Source organism: Pristis pectinata, chromosome 19 (assembly GCF_009764475.1).
Source record: "Pristis pectinata isolate sPriPec2 chromosome 19, sPriPec2.1.pri, whole genome shotgun sequence".
Lineage (NCBI taxonomy): Eukaryota > Metazoa > Chordata > Chondrichthyes > Rhinopristiformes > Pristidae > Pristis > Pristis pectinata.
The window spans coordinates 39,826,633-39,848,267 of record NC_067423.1 but is presented as its reverse complement, the minus strand read 5'-3'; the positions used below and the strand labels follow the sequence as shown (position 1 = coordinate 39,848,267).

The following is a 21,635-nucleotide window of genomic DNA, read 5'->3' as shown; positions in this document are numbered from 1 at the left end:
AACTCAGAGACCCTGTAAATGTGACCCTCTTCAAGGAAAGAGACAATAATTCCAGAGGATCCTACTTAACCACCTCCTCCCGGTGGCTGAACAACAGCTCCCTGATTCATGATATAAATTCTATCCATCTAGAGGTACAATAGACATCATCTTCACCCAGCCTCAACTTCAAGATACGGGGGCAGCATAAGCTTTCTTTGACTTCACGAAAGCCTCCGTCATTCAACAGGAACTGTGGAGCATCCTGTGTAAATTTGGCTGCCCACTGGAATTTGTCACCATCCTGTGCCTGATTCACAATGGCATGCGAGCCATCACCTTAACCACTCGGTCCACAGCAGACCCAATCTCAATGCGGACAGATGCCAAGCAAGGCTGCATCATCTCCCAACACTTTTCCTCCTCACCTCCAGCAAAGCTTCCCGCTGGAGTAGAGCTCATCCACAGGATAAAGGGGAAACCATTCAACATACATCAAGGGGAGGTTGTGGACGTTGTCTACATGGACTTCAGCGAGTCGTTTGACAAGGACTCGCATGGGAGGTTGCTCCAGAAGGTTAAGTTGCTTTGCTTTCAGGATGAAGTAGTCAACTAGATTCAACGTTGGCTTAGCGGGAGAAGCCAGGGCATGGTAGTAAATGGTTGTCTCTCTGACTGGAGGCCTGTGACTAGCGGTGTGCCGCAGGGATCGGTGCTGGGCCTGTTGTTGTTTATCACCTATATTAATGATTTAGATGATAATGTGCTAAACTGGATCAGCAAATTTGCAGATGACACCAAGACTGGGGGCGTAGTGGACAGCGAGGAAGGTTGTCAAAGCTTGCAAAGTGATCTGGACCAGCTGGGAAAATGGGCTGAAAGATGGCAGATGGAATTTAATGCAGACAAGTGTGAGGTGATGCACTTTGGGAGGACAAACCAGGGTAAGACTGACACAGTGAATGGTAGGGCTCTGAAGTGTGCAGTAGAACAGAGGGATCTGGGAGTACAGATCTGTAATTCCTTGAAAGTAGCATCATAGGTATATAGGGTCGTAAAGAGAGCTTTTGGCACATTGGCCTTCATAAATCAGGGCATTGAGTACAGGAGTTGGGATGTTATGTTGAAGTTGTATAAGATGTTGTTGAGGCCAAACTTAGGGTATTATGTGCAGTTCTGGTCACCTACCTACAGGAAAGATGTCAATAAGCTTGAAAGAGACCAGAGAAAATTTACACGGATGTTGCCGGGACTTGAGGACCTGAGTTACAGGGAAAGGTTGAATAAGTTAGGACTTTATTCCCTGGAGCACAGGAGAATGAGGGGAGATCTTATAGAGGTATACAAAATTATGAGGGGTATAGATAGGGTGAATGCATGCAGGCTTGTTCCCCTCAGGTTGGGTGAGACTAGAACTAGAGGTCATAGGTTTAGGGTGAAAGGTGAAATATTTAAGGGGAATCTGAGGGGGAACTACTTCACTCAGAGGGTGGTGCGAGTGTGAAACGAGCTGCCAGTGGAAGTGGTGGATGTAGGTTCAATTGCAACATTTAAGAGAAGTTTGGATAGGTACATGGATGAGAGAGGTATGGAGGGCTATGGTCCAGGTACAGGGAGATGGGACTTGGCAGAAAACTGGGCTGGCATGGACTAGATGGGCTGAATGGCCTGTTTCTGTGCTGCAGTGCTCTATGACTCTATATATCAACTTCAGAACCAAGGTCTCCCCAACTTCAGTCATTGAGCTGTAGTTAGAAACTCACTGGTGTAAGTGCCTGTGGCTCAGTGCAGCACGAGAGGCAATAGGCCTTAACGCCTGCAAAACAAAGGTCCTTCTCCAACCTGGCCCAGTAAATGGAGAGCGTCCCGTCACATCCCTGATCCGTGCCTTGGAGATGTTGGAAACGGTTTGAAGAGTCAGGAGTTTTCACAGCAACACGTAGGCTCTCTCCAGCTAAAGTGAACTGGGGCAGGACGTGGTCCAGAAGAATTCCTGCAGTCACAAACTAGAACAGGTCAGCCTCATCAAGTCACAGCCATCTCCACTTGTGGATGTTATGACTCCAGCTAAAGAGAGTTGGTCATTGAAATCCCAAGGACTTCATTCTTAAGGCGGTTCCTTGATGCCTTACTCATGTTGATGTCAAGAACAGTGTCACTTTGTCCTAGGTCCATGTTTGTGCTAAAAACATTACTGTTGCTTGAGACCGAAGGGGCGGCAATTAGCCGCTTTTTAATACCTGGGCACTTTTCCACACCGTTGAGCAGATGCCAGTGTTGTAACTGTGCCACCACAGATTGTCTCGAGGTATGGCTTGTCCTGGAACACGCCTTCATCACTACTGCTGGGATGTTGTTTGTATCCAGTGCCCGGAGTGCAGGAGAAGGAGGGGAGATCCTACAGAGCTCTTTCTTTTTTTTTCAATCTTTTTATTAGTTTTCAAATTAATACAGATTGATATATAGCATCAATATTTACACATGTAATACAAAGAGATCAGGATAACAATCATAGCATAGATAGTCATAAAGAACAATAAAATATTTAAAAAATCTGTAGATCCAACGATCTCTTAGTAAATGAATATAGTATAAAAGAAAGAAAAAAATTTATTATATCAATTTTTTAAAAACCCAAATCAATAAGAAAAATTGTAAACAATATAAACTAAACTAAACAAAAAAATTTCAAAAAAAAACAAACAACAAAAAAAAGAAAAAAAAACTGGGCTAAAATTCCTCAGTAGAAACAGAGCAATATTATGTCGTCAACTCTGTTCCTCTAAGTTGGAAAGTTATTGAGAGGGGATCTACATCATGTGAAAATATTGAATAAATGGACTCCAAATATCTTCAAATTTAAGCAAAGGATCAACAGTACCACTCCTAACTTTTTCCAAGTTTAAACATGATATAGTTTGAGAAAACAGAGGTCTATGCCACTTCTTGACATCATGTGGAATGAACTGAATTGGCTAAAAACTGGATTCTGTGATGGTGTTTTGCTGTGAACCTGACAACAGCCAAGATGAATCCTAGCAATTCTGCAATAAGATAGCTGCGAATTTATCTTTCAGATTCATGTGGAAGGATCCTTCAACACCGAGGATGAGGTTGATCGTGGAGAGTGCTAGTCGTATTTGTTTAATTCTCCTCCACCATTCCTGACCAAATGGGGTAGTGCTGCCGAGCTTTGATCTGATTTGTTGATTCTGGGATCACTTACCTTAGTCTCTTTCATGCTGCTTTTGGCGTTGAAGGCCCATGTAATGTTGCGTTGCAGCTTTGCTAGGTTGGCAACTAGTTCTGAGGTATTCCTGGACTGGTTTTCATTCCTTAATAAATCACGGTCGGTGCCCTCACTGAATGATGATGTTGGTTAATGCTGGTCTGTGAGAGTACAGGTTGATACGATATCCAGGATGCATGTTCAAACCACTCCGTCAGGAGCAGATGAACAAACAATTTAATCTGTGACCCCTATGATCCAGGTTGGTATGGTATCTCACCTAAATATATATTGGGGCAGTGCGGCTGGTAGGGCTGCTGCCTCACGGCTCCAGTGACACAGGTTCGATCCTGACCGCCAGTGCTGTCTGTGTGGAGTTAGCACGTTCTCCCTGTGACCCTGTGGGTTTCCCCCGGGTTCTCCAGTCTCCTCCCACCTCCTGTGGGTTGGTAGGTTAATTGCCCGCTGTTGGTTGCCCCCAGTGTGGCTGGATGGTACAGGAATCAGGGGGAGTTATTGGGCATGTAGTTTACAGGGAGGTAAGTGGGGAGATGGGGCTGGTGGGATTGCTCCATGAGCCGCCAGAGAATTGATGGACCAAATGTCCACCTTCTATCTCATGAGAATTAGGTGTGGACTTGATCCCACAAGTTGCTGACTGAGTAGCTGCACTGATCACAGCCGAGACATTGTGTTTGGATGAATGTAATGTACGGTGTAGGTGAGTGTGAACAATGCAGGGTGTAGGTGAGTGTGAACGATGCACGGTGTAGAAGAGTGGGCACGATGTACGGTGTAGGTGGGTGGGAACGATGTACGGTGAAGGTGAGTGCGTACAATGTTCGGTGTAGGTGAGTGCGCAGGATGCACGGTGTAGGTGAGTGCGCACGATGTACGGTGTAGGTGAGAGTGCACGATGTACGGTGTAGGTGAGTGTGAACAATGTACAGTGAAGGTGAGTGTGCACGATGTACGGTGTAGGTGAGTGTGCACAGTGTACGGTGTAGGTGAGAGTGCACGGTGTACGGTGTAGGTGAGTGCGCACGGTGTACGGTGTAGGTGAGTGCACATGATGTACGGTGTAGGTGAGTGCACACGATGTAGGTGAGTGTGCACAGTGTACGGTGTAGGTGAGTGTGAACCATGTACGGTGTAGGTGAGTGTGCACAGTGTACGGTGTAGGTGAGAGTGAACCATGTACGGTGCAGGTGAGTGTGAACCATGTACGGTGTAGGTGAGTGTGCACAGTGTACGGTGTAGGTGAGTGTGAACCATGTACGGTGTAGGTGAGTGTGCACAGTGTACGGTGTAGGTGAGTGTGAACCGTGTACGGTGTAGGTGAGTGGTGGAATGAAGAGGGGTTGCTGGCAATGTACACTGAAATAACTCTTCCTAATTAGCTTCTGGACCAAGTGATGGTATAAAAATAACCGTTACTTACAAGACAAAGTGTAAGGGGAGATGGAGGGGGGTGGGGTAACAACCAATCAGTCGGTTAGCCAGTTACATATTTCAGAGTCTCCACCTCGGCAGTGAGTCTACTGTTGCCAGCTGGGATTCCCAGGCACTGGGACACCCAGCAACTGAAGGTGAGCGACAGGCCCTGAAGCCAGGAGGTGAGATCTGTTCCGTCACCGGTTCTGGGCCTGGAAGAGCCGGAGTGTCTCCTCCAGGGCCATCTGGCTACCCAGCGAGATCTCGTCCCACTGCAATCTGCTGCCTCTCCCTGGCACCACTGAACCTCTTTCCACTGGCACTCAATCTGCAGGCCCCAGTAACTCCCCCAACTCCACTTCATATCACATCAGGCTCGATAATGGGTGGGTTTCATGACAGGTGCTCTCAAGGTTGGATTCTGTAATGATCAATTTCTAAATGTCAAAGTGGAGTTTATTGTCATTTGCACAAGTCCATGTGTGCACAGGTGCAATGAAAAACTTACTTGCAGCAGCATCACAGGCACAGAGCATCAGATACACAACATTCACAAGGAAAACATAAATTACACATAAGTTATACACAATTTTACAAGAAAGGACATGATCAGAACAAAAAAAAAGTCCATTTTAGTGCAAAGTGATCAAAGTGGTCATAGTGTTGCTACACTGTAGTGATTAGGGTTGTGCAGGTTGGTTCAAGAACCGAATGGTTGAAGGGAAGTAGCTGTTCCTGAACCTGGTGGTGTGGGACTTCAGGCTTCTGTACTTCCTGCCCGATGGGAGCTGCGAGAAGGTGGTATGGTGGGTGTCTTTGATGGATTTAAAATGGACAATTTCTATAATGGACAGCTTTCATACTGGGCAAGTTCGAGAACTGATGGATCCTACAATAACTGGATTCTATAATAGTCTTTTTCTTCAGTGCTCTGATCCTGATAATGAGCTGTTTAGAACACATGAATGCAAGAAAATCAGAGCAGAAGTAGGCCACTCGGCCCCTCAAGCCTACCCCACCATTCAGTGTGGTCACGGCTGGTGCATGGTTCCCTGAGGGTGGTGATGGAGGCGGTGAAGGAGGTGTGTGGCTCGCCTGCCTTCATCGGATAGGGGCACTGAGTACAAGAGTTGGGACATCATGTTACAGCTGTACAAGACATTGGTGAGACCATATCTGGAATATTGTGTTCAGTTCTGGTCAGAAAAACTATAGGAAGGATGTGATTAAGTGAGAAAGGGTTCAAAAAAGATTCACAAGGGTGTTGCTAAGACTGGAGGGCTTGAGTTATAGGGAGAGACTGGACGGGCTGGGACTGTTTTCCCTGGAGCAAAGGAGGCTGAGGGGTGACCTTATAGAGGTTTATAAAATCATGAGGGGCACAGATAAGGTGAATGGTCACAGTCTGTTTCCCAGGGTGGGGGAGACTAAAACTGGAGGGCATTGGTTTAAGGTGAGAGGAGAAAGATTTAAAAGGGATCTGAGGGGCAAGTTTTTCACACAGAGGGTGGTGGGTATATGGAAGGAGCTGCCAGAGGAAGCGGTAGAGGTGGGTGCAATACAATGCTTAAAACAGGCACATGGATAAGAAAGGTTTAGATGGATATGGGCCAAATGCAGGCAAATGGGTCCAGCTAAGTAAGACACCTTGGTCGGCATGGACGAGTTGGGCTGAAGGGCCTGTTAATATGCTGTATAATTCTATGACTGTACAACTCTTATGGTCCATCCCAAGCCTCATTTTCTCTTCTGAGCTAATTCCCCATAGCCCTCAATTGACTGGTCTTCCAAAACTTCAGATGCCCCCAATGATGTAGCCTCCACAACCTTCAAGAGTAATGGGTGTGTTCTATTAAAGTCACTTTCTTAATGATCATGTTCTGCAATGGGTGGAACTGAAGTGGTCTGGATCCATAATGGCTGGATTTATAACAGTTTTATTCCGTAATGGGCAGTTTCTATAATGGGTATCCTTTATTATTAGTATTTTCTATAATGAACCATTCCTACAATGGTCAGATTCTAAAATGGGCAGTTTCTATAATGGGTGCATTCAACAGTTGTTGGGTTCAATAATGGTTGGGTTTGATAATGACTGGGTTCTCTAATGAGTGGATTTTTTTAATGAGTGTTTTTTTTATAATAGTTGCATCCAGCAATGGTCTGGTTCTTAAATGATTTGGTTCTACAATGGTCAGATTGGTTTCTCTAATAGGAGGTTCTATAATGGGCAGTTATAATGGCATTTTCCTCAAACCATGAGCTCTTAGTTGGCTGATTCTATAATGAACATCTGCAGAAGATTCTTAATTCCCAAATCAGAGGAAATACTTTCCCTAAAGTCTTATTTTATTATGACACAGAAGGAAGCCCTTATTTCCCTCTATCCCTGCAGATTATTCTTTCTCACACATACCTATCAACTCCCCTTTTGATTCTCTGTGCCATTGACCAAAGAGATAACTTACAATAATCAATTAACCAGCCGAGGCATCCTTTTAAGTTGTGGGATGATAACAGAGAACCCAGAGGGAACCCACCCAGTGTCAGGCAGAACGTCCATCCTATCAAATCCCTTTAGCAGTTTTAACAGGGTCCACCCACAGCCTTAGTCCCCTTTATTCCCTGAGATACGCGAACAGTTTAAGCAAAAACTGTGGACTCTGGAAATCTGAATTAAAGGCAGAAAGTGCTGAAAATAGACGGCATCTGCGCTGGGAGCGAATAAAAAAATAATGAGGCTCAGAAACTAGGAGCAGTGGTGAAGAGGTGGAACGAAAGAGGGAAGGAAGGAGAGACCAAATAGAAAATGAGATGGCAGAACGAGGCAAGAAGGGTGTTCCTAACATGGGGATTTTCTAATGTGGGTGGCTGGTTTTACTCCCAGGTCAGAAGCTGTCCCCACCTCTTCACCTTCTACAATTTATTTAGAAATTGTCTCATTTTACTCTTCCATTAAATGTCAGGCTACCTTCTACCAACATCACAGTCTATCTGGAAAGAAGTTCTATATGTGATTGGATATATAGAGTTGGTGAATGTGGTTTGTTTCATGTTCTGTAGTTACATTATGATTTATTTATTCTTCAGGAAGTGGAAGATCTCCTCTTGGCCAAGATGAAGGAACTACATTCTAAAAGTGGGGCAGTTGTACCCTCCTTACAAGGGGACATTGCATCCTTTAAATGCATGCTTGAGGCAGAGGAGAGAAGGTGAGCACTCATTGATGAAGCACAGACCTTGGCCTCATTTCCCTCGGTGTTTTCCACCACTCTTTTATCATGGCTACCAAGTGTGCAATCTGAACGATGCACTCCAGCAGTTTGCAAAGGCTTCTTCAACAGCACCTCCCAAACCCTCAAACCTGGTAGTCTATCAGCCTCATTAGCTCAACCCCTAGAGCTCAAACAACAGAAAGAGGAGGTGCATGCGAACACTCTTGCTGCCAGTTTACACTTCAAGTCACAGAGCTTCTTGACTAGGAGGAGCATTGTCAATGGGGCAAAAGTCTAGGTCCTCTTCCCCAACACAGCTGTGGGAGCTCCTTTGCCAGAAGGACTGCCAGGGCTGAAGAAGGTGACTTTTTGCCATCTTTCCCATGGATAGTACTAAGGGATAATAACTGCAGGCTTCCCTCGCCAACAATACCCACGTCCCAAACACAAGTTCAAAGTCAAAGTCGAGTCTATTGCACAAGTCCATGTGTGCACAGGTGCAATGAAAAACTTATTTGCAGCAGCATCACAGGCACATAGCATCAGATAAGCAGCATTCACAAGAAAAGCATAAATTATACACAATTTTTAGAAGAAAGAACACAATTAGAACAAAAAGAACAACATCCATTTCAGTGCGGAGTGATCAAAGTGGTCATAGTGTTGCTAAACTGTAGTGATTGGGGTTGTGCCGGTTGGTTCAAGAACTGAATGGTTGAAGGGAAGTAGCTGTTCCTGAACCTGGTGGTGTGGGACTTCAGGCTTCTGTACCTCCTGCCTGATGGTAGCTGCGAGAAGATAGCACGGCCCGGATGGTGGGGATCTTTGATGATGGATGTTGCCTTCTTGAGGCAGCTCCTCCTGTAGACACTACCGATGGTGGGGAGGAATGTTCCCGTGATGTATTGGGCTGAGTCCACTACACAGCTTCTTACATTCCTGCGCATTCGAATTGCCGTACCAGACCGTGATGCAACCAGTCAGGATACGTTCAACAGTACATCAGTAGAAGTTTGTTAGAGTGTTCAGTGACAAGCCGAAACTCCTTAATCTCCTCAGAAAGTAAAGATGCTGGCGCGCCTTCCTTATGATTGCATCTATGTGCTGGGCCCAGGACGGGTCATCCGATATGTTAATACCCATCGGGAAATTTTCCTGAGAGTGTTGTAAATGTCTTTTTTATGCTCCCCAGTGTTTCCAGTAACTGAGGGAGTTAGGCTCTTTATTGGAATTCAGTAAAGAACTACAAGCAAAGGCAGATAAACCAAGGGAATGTTTTAGACTCACTGGAAGGAGGCGGGAAAAGAAAGAGAAGGGCTCAGAAAACCAAAAAGCCTCGTGAGGTGACACATCCCACCATGATGAGCAGAACCGTGGTTCTGGTATAATTCCAGTGGAGCCACAGTTCTGTTTGTCACATTGGGATGTGTCACCACAGGAGGTTTTGTTTTGGTTTTCTGAGCTGCTCTTTCTCTTTTCCTATCTCTTTCCAGTGAGTCCACAACTTTCCCTCGGATTATCTGTTCTTTCCTCCATTTATTTGTATTGTCGCTCTTCCTTCTATCAGCCACTCTCTGCGCCTTTTGTTCCTCCCATCTCTCAGAGAATAGTAAAAATCTCTGGCTGTTCGGCCCATCGAGGCTTTACTGGGCAAAAAAAGCAGTTCCCATATCCTGGGTCTCAGCCATGGAGGTCACGACTCTTCAAATAATTGTCCAGGAGCCTTTCAAACGTGAGAAGGATTTCTACCTTGGAGTTTGTTTCAGATTCCCAAAACTCTTTGGCTTGAAAAAAAGGTCTCCTCATCTCCCCTCTGCTCTTCTACCAATTACCCGAGGGATAACTGCTGGCAACACCCTCATCCCAAACACAAGTTACACCGGGAGCTTCTCTTGAGAGTGTTGTAAATGTATTCGTTACTCCCCCCAGTGTTTCCAGTAACTGAGGGAGTTAGGCTCTTTATTGGAATTCAATAAAGAACAACAAGCAAAGGCAGATAAACCAAGGGAGACTTGTAGACTCACTGGAAGGAGACAAGGAGATATCCTTGAGTTATCACCCTCTCTGCCCAGGGAAATGGGCTCTTTCTCTCTGTTCAGCCAGACCAAGCCTCTCATAGATTTACGCACGTCCATTACGTCTTCTTTCAACACTCCCTGTTCCAAAGAAAACAACCTCCACCGAGCTATTCAGTCCTTGTGACTATAAGCTGGAGTAGGCCATTCAGCCCTTCATGCCTATTCTACCATTCAATAAGATCACGGCTGATCCTTCCTCTCAGTGCCACTTACCTGCATTAACCCCAAATCCCTTGATTCCCTTAATGCCTGAAAATCTATCAATCTCTGTCCTTCGCATACACAGTGCCTGACCTCCACAGCTCTCCATTATCTGATCAGCAAGCAATTAAGAAAGGGGGAGATGCAACAAGACCTGGGTGTCCTTGTGTCTCTTTTTCTCGGGGTTGGGGAATCAAGAACTGGAGGGCATAGGTTTAACATGAGAGGGGAAAGATTTATTAGGAACTTGAGAGGCAAGTTTACGTATATGGAACGAGCTACCAGAGGAAGTGGTTGAGACAAGGACAATTACAACCTTTAAAGGACATTTGGACAGTTACGTGGATAGGAAAAGTTGAGAGGGATATGGGTCATACATGGGCAAGTGGGACGAGCTTGGATGGCATCTTGGTTGGCATGGACCAGTTGGGCCAAAGGGCCTGTTTCCATGCTGTATGACTCTATGATTCTCTGACCAGTCAATGAATGTTAGCAAGTAGAGGCATCAGGTGAATAAGAAGGAAAATGGCATGTTGGCCCTTGTGGTGAGAGGGTTCAGATACAGAAACTGGGATGTCTTGCTGCAATTGTACAGGGCCTTGGTGAGACCGCACCTTGAGTATTTTGTGCCAGTTTAGGTCTCCCTACCTGAGGAAGAATGTTCTTGCTATGGAGGGAGTGCAGTGAAGGTTCACTGGATTGATTTCTTGGATGGTAGGACCAACTTGTGAAGAGAGGTTGAGATGATTGGGGTTATATTCGCCAGAGTTTTGTAGAATGAGGTGGGTTCTCATTTAAACATAAAGTTCTGACAGAACTGGACAGATTAGATGCAGGAAAGATGTTTACGATGGTGGAGAAGTCCAGAAGCAGGGATCCCAGTCTTTGGACAAGGGTTAAGCCATTTAGGACTGAGGTGAGGAGAAATTTCTTCTCCCAAAGAATGGCGAACCTGTGGGATTTTCCATCACAGATGTGGTTGAGTCCAAATCATTAAACCTTTTCAAGGAGTTAGATGTATCCTAGTGGCTGGATAAATCAAGGGATCTGGGGAGAAAGTGGGAACAAGGTACTGAGTTTGAATGATCAGCCATGATCTTATTGAATGGCGAGGTAAGCTCAAAGGCTGAATGGCCAACTCCTGCTTGATTTTTCTTCTGTTCTCTCTCTCTCTCTCTCTCTCTCTCTCTCTCTCTCTCTCTCTCTCTCTCTCTATCTATCTATCTATCTATCTGTCTATCTATCTATCTCACTCTTCCACAGTCTGTTTCTCCCACACTATCTTTCTTTCCATCAAACTGGCATCCAAGAACCTTGTATTCTTACTGTTTCATTTAACATCTTTTGGTTGCTGAATTTTGAAGTAACTTGCATGTTGGATTGGGGATTTGGCACCCTTATTGTGAATCGGTTAACCACTGTCTCCTGTTGTTCAGGCTGTGACGCTCCCATTTGAGCGGAAGGGCGATCCATTGTCATCCAACACATCTGCTGTGTCAGAAGCATCCAATTAAATTCTTGTGTTGTCCTGTTGTACTGCCTCACGCATACAACAGACACTTGCATTTGTAGAGAACACCAGAGCACAAGAGAAGTATAGATTCACAGAACAATGGAAACGTACAGCACAGAAATAGGAGCAGGAGTAGGCCAGTCGGCCCCTCAAGCCTGCCCTGCCATTCAATATGACCATGGCTGATCTACCTCAGGCCTCAACTCCCCTTCTGTGCCAGTTCCCCATAGCCCTCAGTTCCTCCATCTTTCAAATATCTATCTATTGCCATTATATGGAGATGTTACCCCCACCCGGTTCCATCTGCATAACCATTCTCCTCATCCCCTTATCTGTTCCACCTATCACGCCATCCATACAGAGCATTTCATCACATTAGTACATTGACGTAGTACAAAGGGAAACGCAATATAGTGTTACAATTACAGAGAAAGTGCAGTGCAGACAGACAATAAGGTGCAAGGGGCATGACGAGGTAGATTGTGAGGTCAGGATTTCATCTTTATTGTACAAGAGGTCCATTCACGAGTGTTATAACAGCGGGATAGAAGCTGTCCATGAGCCTGGTGGTGTGTGTTTTCCAGCTTTTGTATCTTCTGCCCTATGAGAGGGGGGGGAAGAGAGGATGTCCGGGGTGGGAAGGGTCTTTGATTATGTCAATGGAGGCGAGGCTGGTTTTCGTGACAGACTGGATTGTGTCCACAACTCTCTGCGATTTCTTACGGTCATGGGCAGAGCAGTTGCTGTACCAAGCTGTGATGCATCTGGATAGGATGCTTTCTTTGGTGTATCTATAAAAATTGGTGAGAGTCAAAGGGGACATGCCAAATTTCCTCAGCCTTCAGAGGAAGTACAGGTACTGATGAGCTTTCTTGGCCAGGGTGTCTACGTGGTTGGATCAGGACAAGCTATTGGTGATGTTTACACCTAAGAACTTGAAGCTCTCCACTACCTCCACTTCAGCACCAAACAGGGGCGTGTGGTCTGCCCCACTTCCTGAAGTCAATGACCAGCTCTTTTATTTTGCTGACATTGAGGGAAAGGTTGTTGTCATGACACCACGCCACTAGGCTCTCTATCTCCTTCCTGTACTCCGTCTCGTCATTGTCTGAGATCCGGCCCACTGCAGTGGTGTCATCTGCAAACTTGTAGATGGAGTTCGAGCAGAATCTGGCCACACAGTCATGAGTGTATAGGGAGTAGAGTAGAGGGCCGAGGACTCAGCCTTGTGGGGCACCAGTGTTGAGGATAATTGTGGCGGAAGTGTTGCTGCCCATATACTGGCTATCTTCCCTCTACACTCTCTGTCCTGATACAGGCTCTCGACCAGAATAATTGATACATCCCTTTTGCCTCCACGGATGCTGCTTGACCCGTTGAGTTCTTCCAGCATTTTATTTCTTATCCAACTCCACATTAAGTATATCTAGTGATCTGGCCCCACCACCCGTGGGCCAGAGAATTCCAGAGATTCACTCCCCTCTGAGAGAAGACATTTCTCGGTCTTGAATGACCGGCCCCTTACCTTGTAACAGTGCACCCTTGTTTGTAACTCTCTCACCAGTGAAAACATTTCAACACCTACCCTACCCTCTTTGGATCTTATATGTGTGAACAAGATCACACCTCATTCTTCTAAACTCAAAGAAATATATACATCGCGTTTCTGTAGTCCCATTAACCTAGTAAATGACCAAAGGCATTTAATCATTCAATAGAATTGATACCAGAAATAGGAGATAATTAGACTGGTGACCTCTCTCTCTCTCTCTCTCTCTCTCACACACACACTCTCTCACTCCCTCTCTCTCTCTCACTTTCCTCCCTGAGATACTCCCTAAAACCTATCTCTTGGGTGAGGCTTTTGGTCACTTATCCCCTCTGTGACCCTGTGTTGGATATTGTCAGGTGTGTGCCTTGGTCTGTTCCACTGGGAGTGAGTGGGATATAAATGTTGGATGCAGTCCGTCGGTGCAGCAGAGCTGGGGATTCAGTCTAATTATCTCCCCTCTCAGGTTGGCAACCAATCCGCGCACCACCCCTACCCACCCCAGCCCACTCCATCCCTCTGGGGATGAATCTCTGCAAAGATTGGCTGAGAGAAAGTAGTAAATGCAGCGAATGTAATATGTTAGTGTAGCGGTTAGCGTAACGCTATTACAGCGCCAGCGACCTGGGTTCAATTCCCGCCGCTGTCTGTAAGGAGTTTGTACATTCTCCCCGTGTCTGCGTGGGCTTCCTCCGGGTGCTCCGGTTTCCTCCCACATTCCAAAGACGTACGGGTTAGGAAGTTGTGGGCATGCTATGTTGGTGCTGGAAGCGTGGCGACACTTGTGGGCTGCCCCCCAGCACATTCTCAGTAACGCAAAAAGACGCATTTCACTGTGTTTCGATGTACATGTGACTAATAAATAAATATCTAAATATCTATCTATGTTACGGGATGTTTATGTGCTTGTATACAAGAATCAATTACAAATGTGTTCTTTGTTTTCCGAAGGCTGAGGAACGCTTCAGTGCCTTGCTGCAAGAAGAGCTCTCCATGCAAGTCCTACTTGCCTTGTCCTCGGACATCATGCACTCCTGCGAACCAGTCGTCATGCCGACGGGCTTCTGCCCCATCCTCGTGCCCTCCTGTGAACCTCCGGCCTTGCCCCCCACCTCTCATTCCAAATCCGTGCAAGCCTGCGCAGCGGTCGTGCGCACCGCCTTGTCCCGCCCCGGCCTCCTGGGCGCTTCCGACCCCACCGTGCTGCCCGCCGGCGTCGGGACTCAGCACCCGCCTCCCCGCTTGTCCGCCGACCTGCCCGCTCCCTCACTCCCTGACCTCGTGCCAGTCCGGGGTGCGGCCAAACTGCCCCTCGTCCGCCTGCCTCCCCCCGAGCCGCCTGAGCTGTCCGGCGACCCGCCCCGTGACACCCTCCTGCCTTCCCGTCACTCGGATGAGCTGCCCCTCGCCTTCCCCTCTGTCCTTGTGCTCTGCCCTGATCCAGTCCTGGTGCCCTTCGACCCCGCCCTTGACCTCATGCCCCCCCGCCTGCCCGCCTGCCAACCCCCCGGTGAGTTGCAACCCCCCGTCGACTTGGCCATGCTCCATGGCTTCAGTTACGTACCCGAAATCTTGTCGCGCACCTGAAGTGCCAAGGTTTAAGCATGAGCAATGTATGGGTAAGACGATGAAGACTTCGTTTTCCTCTTCTGTTGTTGTGGAATAGACTAATATCTGAAAAATACGGAGACTAATTTCTTTTTGTCTTTGGCCTGTCTGTTTCCCTTGCCGGGTCTCTCTGTGGTCTAACACTGGGTCAACAGCACGAGTTGGAAGGCTGACGTGCTGTTCGGGGTACATCCGCTGGTTTGGCCCCACTCTGAGCGCGGCTGCCACGCCAACGGGTAGGGTTGGGTCTCCCACGCTGTTCTCTGGCACTGGATGGGTTGCCCAGCTCCATTCCCCGGCAAATTTGGTCCTCTCATTAAAACCTTGAATGGGGAACTTCTCCGTTGTCTGTGATTAGAGGAACAGCACTTTCTATTCTGCCTGGGCAGTCTCCAACCTGATGGTATCAACTTCTGGTAACCGCTCCCCTCTGTCCCCTTTCTTCCCTTATCCCACCGGCCCCATCTTTTCCCCCTCCCCCACCGTCTCCATCAGCCCATCACCCACACACCCCTCCCACTGGGTCCCCTCCCCACCCTCCCTCCCTCTATTCCGTGCCCCACCTTCCTCTCCTATCAGATTCCGTCATCTTCAGCCCGTTGTCACTTCTACCTATCACCTTCCAGCTTCTGACATCATTCCCACTCCCCCCCCTCCCCCATCTGCCTATCACCCCCCCTCCCCTCACCCGGATCCACCTATCACCTGCCGGCTCTTGCTCCACCCCTTCCCCCCCTCCACCTCTTTATACCGCCATCTCCCCTCTTTCTTTCCAGTCCTGATGAAGGGTCTCGACCCGAAACATCGACTGTCCACGTCCCTCCACAGATGCTGCCCGACCCACTGAGTTCCTCCAGCACTTTGTGTGTTGCTGCAGATTTCCAGCATCTGCAGTCTCTCTTGTGTCTTCTATGTTGACCCTGTCTTTGCTGTGTGAGGTGGAGCAGGAGGGTCTGCCGTGAATGACTGTCTCCTTTGTGTACTGAGGGCGATGATATCAGATGTATTTACACTATAATTTAGAACCTGCTGCACTTATCTTGACAAGGCAGTGGCACGGTAGGGGAAGTCTCGTACGCAGGGCAAGGACCCAAGCTGACAGCAGCAGTTATACTCCTGTCCCTGTGTTGTAGCAACCTCCAACCACGTTGCCCCATAACACAGAGTCATTAGACTTGTTCCCAGTGCATTGTTCAGCAGCGTCAGTTCAACACTGAGATACTGTCAGATGAAAGCCTACTGGTTCTCCTGCATTCCCCCCACATACAACACAAGTCATCTGGAGGTCAGGGATACTGAGTACCTCCTGTGTAAGATACGTAGAGAGTAATCATGATCTAATCAAATGGGGGAACAGGCTCGTCTTGTTCTGATGTTCCTCTCACTGCAGAAGAAGCTATTCCCAAAGTTTGCAAAAGCTCTAAGTTACAGGCGTGTGCTAGAATTGGAATTAAAATTTGTTTATTATTATCACTGGTACAATGAAAAACTTTGTTTTGCATGCCATCCATACAGATCATTTCATACATAAGTACATTGAGGTAGTACAAAGGGAAAAGCGATAACAGAAGTGTTGAATATAGTGTTCCGGTTACAGAGAAAGTGCATTGCAGGTAGACAATAAGGTGCAAGGGCCACCACAAGGTAGATGGAGAGATCAAGAGTTCATCTTTAACGTACAAGAGATCTGTTTTCAAGAGTCCTGTAACAGCGGGATAAAAGCTGCCCTTGAGGTTGTCCTCAAGCTTTTCTAGATATCAGAAAGAAGAGATAGAAAAAGAAAGAAGAAAAACAGCAGAAATAAATAGGCCATTGTGTCCAAGCTGTCTGCTTTAGTGTTCATCTGTGACTTGCTGCCATCCAAATTCTTCCTGCCCCCTCCCCTGCTGACCAGGCACTGGATCCAGTGGAGTTGGACAACCTCTGCTTAAAGGAGCCCAGGGGATTAAATTCTCTAACACTGCAGAGGGTGTTGCGGCTTATCGCTTGTCCTGGGCCCCACGTGCACCATTCCTGACACCCTGTGGTAAATCCGTCCCATCTTCCTCCCCTGGTCACTGTGCTCAATTGACAGCCATGGACCTAGGAAATCTAAGCACGTTGCTGTCTGCTCCAGCCCCATGGATCTGAAAATCTGCTCGTCCTCCAGAGTAAAACGTAACGATGATAATTCCCCGATCATCTTGTGTTACTCTGGCACTTCCTGAGTGTGAGTCACCTATAGTTTTTTATGTTAGAGACCCCCAGTACATTGTCATTCCCTGTTGAACATCCCTTTCAGAGCAGTTCAGACAAACCTGGACAGTGTTGTTCCATGAGCGCCTGTGGTCAGGCACTCATTGGGCACAGCAAGCATAATATTCCACTGGGACCCCTGCTCAGTAAGTTCAATACCTAGCTTCACCCTTTGGGACTCCTTCCTCTTTCCCTCCACACTTCACTAGCTTCCCCATGACCTCCATCTTGACTTCCGAGGGCTCATCCCCGGACACTACAGCCTGCTGCTCCCACCACAACCCCCCACTTAAATTACCCCTTCTTGATTTCACCCCACCTCTCCTTCCAAACTACCAACTCCTGTCATTTCTTGATGTCGAACACCTATAATTTTTAATCACTTTGAGGAGCGTCCACGGGCTATTGAAAAAGTAGATATTACTGGCACTACTCATGGAGGACCAGTAACCCACCAAGAGTGGGGTTAGCCAACTGACATTGGATGTGTTCTTTTAGACCTCCTCATAATGCCCACCTCCAGCCACCTCAGCCAAGTACTTCACCATCAACTCCAACACTCCTACAACTGAAGAAAACCAAAGATATTTTTGATCTCCCAGCGGGTTTCCACCAGCAATATAGAACATAGAACATCACAGCACAGTACAGGCCCTTCGGCCCACAATGTTGTGCCAACATTTTATCCTGCTCTAAGATCTATCTAACCCTTCCCTCCCACATAGCCCCCCATTTCTCTATCATTCACGTGTCTATCTAAGAGTCTCTTATATGTCCCTAATGTATCTGCCCTAATATCCTGAAGATTAACCTGTAATTCCCAGAGATTCCGAACTAGTTCTACAGTGTTGGAAGCCCCATCTTACATACTTGTAATATTTCCCACTGCCTAGTTTTAATGACTTTACTGTTACCTCAACAGAAATACTCTAGTGAAGAGTAGTTACATGCCCCAGTGAAAGAATTATTTGCATGAAGAAGCAGTTCATACTAATGGAAACGTTTGTGGCTGTTAAAAACTGGAAAGCCTTTCTATTGCATTTCTTAAGTACAATGGGTGTATTTTACTTAATGCTAGAGATACTTGAAATACTATCTTGCTGTTACTCTCCAAGGCTTTCCTTTGTTGCTGAATATTATTTTATCAAGATGAAAATGAGTCTAAGATTTCATAACTAAGTCAATATTGTGTTACCATACCAATTGAAGTTGGGATATATAAAACAAGAATACTTTTTAACACTACTTTTTACTTCCATCCTGACAATCTTGCTTCTTGCCCTCTGCAATCACAGAGTACTCACTGGCGTTAGCCACTAAGCACAGTGGGGGGATGAGCAGTGGGAAGGAGCAGAGAGGTGGGGAGAGGTGGGTATGTGGATGGCCCTGCTTTCCACGGATCACCTCCGCCTTGTGATTGCAAAGTGCTGCATCCACAAGTCCGGGAGATCGGGAGGGAGCAGGGGTATACCTCAGCATTTACCTCCGTACGTTCCACCCCACTGCACCTGCCTAAGTTTACGACTACTCTGCTGCGTCGGAAACGTTCAACATTTTGACCTCCACTGCTTAAACTCACAGATTTCCAGCCTATGCAGCTTTTAAATGGCCACGAAAGGGCTTTACTTATAAAATTAAATTCACCTATGATAAAGACCATTGACAAACCGTCAGACATGGGCTGTTGGGAGCACCTACACTGATATCTCTTCTTCTACAGCAACAGAGTGTTGTAATGGTGAGCCACAGAAGGGTTGTGCAAAGCCTCCAACCAGTTCTCTGAACAGCTGCAAAGCTGGCCAAGGCAGCGACTATTTCAACAACATGCTCAGGGAACTGAACAAGAACAGTGTATGTGGCATGTTACCTGTCTCCAAGCCACTCGTGACTGCCTTCAGCCTCAACACGCCTACCGCCAGGTAACCAAAACCAGTTGCTGCCTCGTACTGAACCTTCTTTTCACATCAGAATCAGGTTTATTATCACTGACATATGTCATGAAAGTTGTTTTGTAGCAGCAGTATAGTGCCAGACATAAAGACGTAAAAATTACGATAAGTTACAAAACTAAATAAATTGTGCAAAAGAGGAATAACGAGGTAGTGTTCTTGGGTTCATCGAACACCACATTGCGGCGTGAGGAGCAGATTGGGAAGAGTTCACCTCCATGTTAATGGTGTCATCCCATGATTACAGGGAAGTCTGACGTAAATAAATGAATCATTCTTGGGTTGTGAGTCATGCAGGTATTTATTGTCCAGCCTTCGTTATGTTCGAGAGGGATCAAGGTTTGGTCCAACTATCGTACCAAACCGTGAGCGGCGCAGTGGCACAGCAGGTAGAGCTGCTGCCCTCACCGCTCCAGCATCCTGGGTTCAATCCTGACCCCGGGTGCTGTCCTTGTGGAGTTTGCACGTTCTCCCTGAGACTGTGTGAGTTTCCCCCAGGTGCTCTGGTTTCCCCCCACATCCCAAAGACGTGCAGGTCAGTAGGTTAATCAACTACTGTTAATTGCCTCTAGTGTGTAGATGAAGGTAGAATCTAGGAGCAGTTATTAGAAATGTCAGGAGAATAGGGAAAATTAGTGGGGTAATGTGATTGATCTGTGAATCGATGGGCTGAATGGCCTCCTCTTTTGTAGGGAAATATGGAAAACTGGGCCAACTGAGAGGGGACTTAAGAGTCACCCTTCTCCTTCCCGGCCTGCCGAGGGTGACTTGCCTCCGCTCAGGATCTGTGAGTTCTGAGGTGGCTGATGAGACCAGGTGGGAATACACATATTGTTGTGGGGCGGGCAAATTGATATCGGTTTTGGTTTGTTATTGTCACATGTACTGAGATACAGTGAAAAGCTTTGGTTTTGCGTGCCGCCCAGACAGATCATGCCAGACGTAATTACATCGAGATAGTAAAAAGAAAACAGAATGCAGAACATAGTGTTGCAGTCGCAGAGAAAGTGCAGTGCAGGTAGACACATAAAGTGCAAGGGCCACGACGAGGTAGACTGGGAGATCAAGAGTTCATCCTTCAGCGTATGAGAGGACTGTTCAAGAGTCTGATGACAGCGGGATAGAAGCTGTCCTTGAGCCTGGCGGTACACGCCTTCAGGCTTTTGTGTCTTCTGCCCAACGGGACAGAGGAGAAGAGAGACACTGCTAAAGTCAACAGGATCTTGCTTGACCAAACCACAGTAGTGAACCACTCAGGTTGTAAAAAGCAGTTCCGAATCTTTCACGGTCACTGCGCTGACACCAGATCTGTTTTCCCCTCAAAAAATGAATACCTCCACAAACTTTCCTTCTGGGATTACTGCTTCAGTAAGTAAACACTGCCAGATAATACCCTCACTAGTTGGGAGCTGACCACAGTCTGGAGAAGCTGGGTTGCCTTCCGCAGAAGTAGGAGTGAAGGCGTCAGCAATTAGAGGACACGGCTTGAAAATAATTGTGAAGGACCCAGGGTGTGTGGGTAGAATGAAAGAGAGTTGGTTTAAGCTGTGATTTGGAATGTACTGTTGACAGGATGGTGGATTCAATCTTTACTTGCAAAACAAAATTGGATAAGTATTTGGAAAAGAGAAAATGTGCAGGGCTGTAAGGACTAAGCAGGGAGAGAGATGCTAATGAGACAGCTCTTTGGAAAAACTAGCACAGTTATGATGGACCAGATTTATAATGCAGGGTTATATTCTATAATGTGATAGAGAAAGAAGAGACTGCACTATTTTATGAGAGTGACACAATTATAGATCATTGATGAATCTTGAGTCAATAAGTAGGTAGATTCTGTGGACATCTTGCACAGGTTGCTGTGTGTGCGTGTGTGTGTGTGAGTGTGAGTGTGTGTGAGTGTGTGTGTGAGTGTGTGTGTGTGAGTGTGTGAGTGTGTGTGAGTGTGTGTGTGTGAGTGTGTGTGTGTGTGAGTGTGTGTGAGTGTGTGTGTGTGAGTGTGTGTGTGAGTGTGTGTGAGTGTGTGTGTGAGTGTGTGTGTGTGAGTGTGTGTGAGTGTGTGTGAGTGTGTGTGTGAGTGAGTGTGTGTGTGTGAGTGTGTGTGTGTGTGAGTGTGTGTGTGTGAGTGTGTGTGTGAGTGTGAGTGTGAGTGTGTGTGAGTGTGTGTGTGTGAGTGTGTGTGTGTGAGTGTGTGTGTGTGAGTGTGTGTGAGTGTGTGTGAGTGTGTGTGTGTGTGAGTGTGTGTGTGTGAGTGTGTGTGTGTGAGTGTGTGTATGTGTGTGTGTGAGTGTGTGTGTGTGAGTATGTGTGTGTGAGTGTGTGTGAGTGTGTGTGTGAGTGTGTGTGAGTGTGTGTGTGTGAGTGTGTGTGTGTGAGTGTGTGTGTGAGTGTGTGTGTGTGAGTGTGTGTGTGTGAGTATGTGTGTGTGAGTGTGTGTGTGAGTATGTGTGTGAGTGTGTGTGAGTGTGTGTGTGAGTGTGTGTGTGTGTGAGTGTGTGTGTGTGAGTGTGTGTGAGTGTGTGTGTGAGTGTGTGTGTGTGAGTGTGTGTGAGTGTGTGTGTGTGAGTGTGTGTGTGAGTGTGTGTGAGTGTGTGTGTGTGAGTGTGTGTGAGTGTGTGTGTGAGTGTGTGTGTGTGAGTGTGTGT

The 21,635-nt window shown here is 46.8% G+C and overlaps 1 protein-coding gene across 1 annotated transcript in view; it reads left to right on the top strand.

Annotated features, from left to right (window-relative positions):
- LOC127580585 (uncharacterized) overlaps positions 1-21,635 on the top strand; it is a 155,433-nt gene that overhangs the window by 105,563 nt on the left and 28,235 nt on the right. The window contains exons 11-14 of the mRNA XM_052034172.1: positions 7,733-7,854; positions 14,150-14,708; positions 17,088-17,187; positions 18,762-18,960. Coding sequence (XP_051890132.1) covers positions 7,733-7,854; positions 14,150-14,708; positions 17,088-17,187; positions 18,762-18,960 — 980 coding nt within the window. The remainder of the gene's footprint in view (positions 1-7,732; positions 7,855-14,149; positions 14,709-17,087; positions 17,188-18,761; positions 18,961-21,635) is intronic.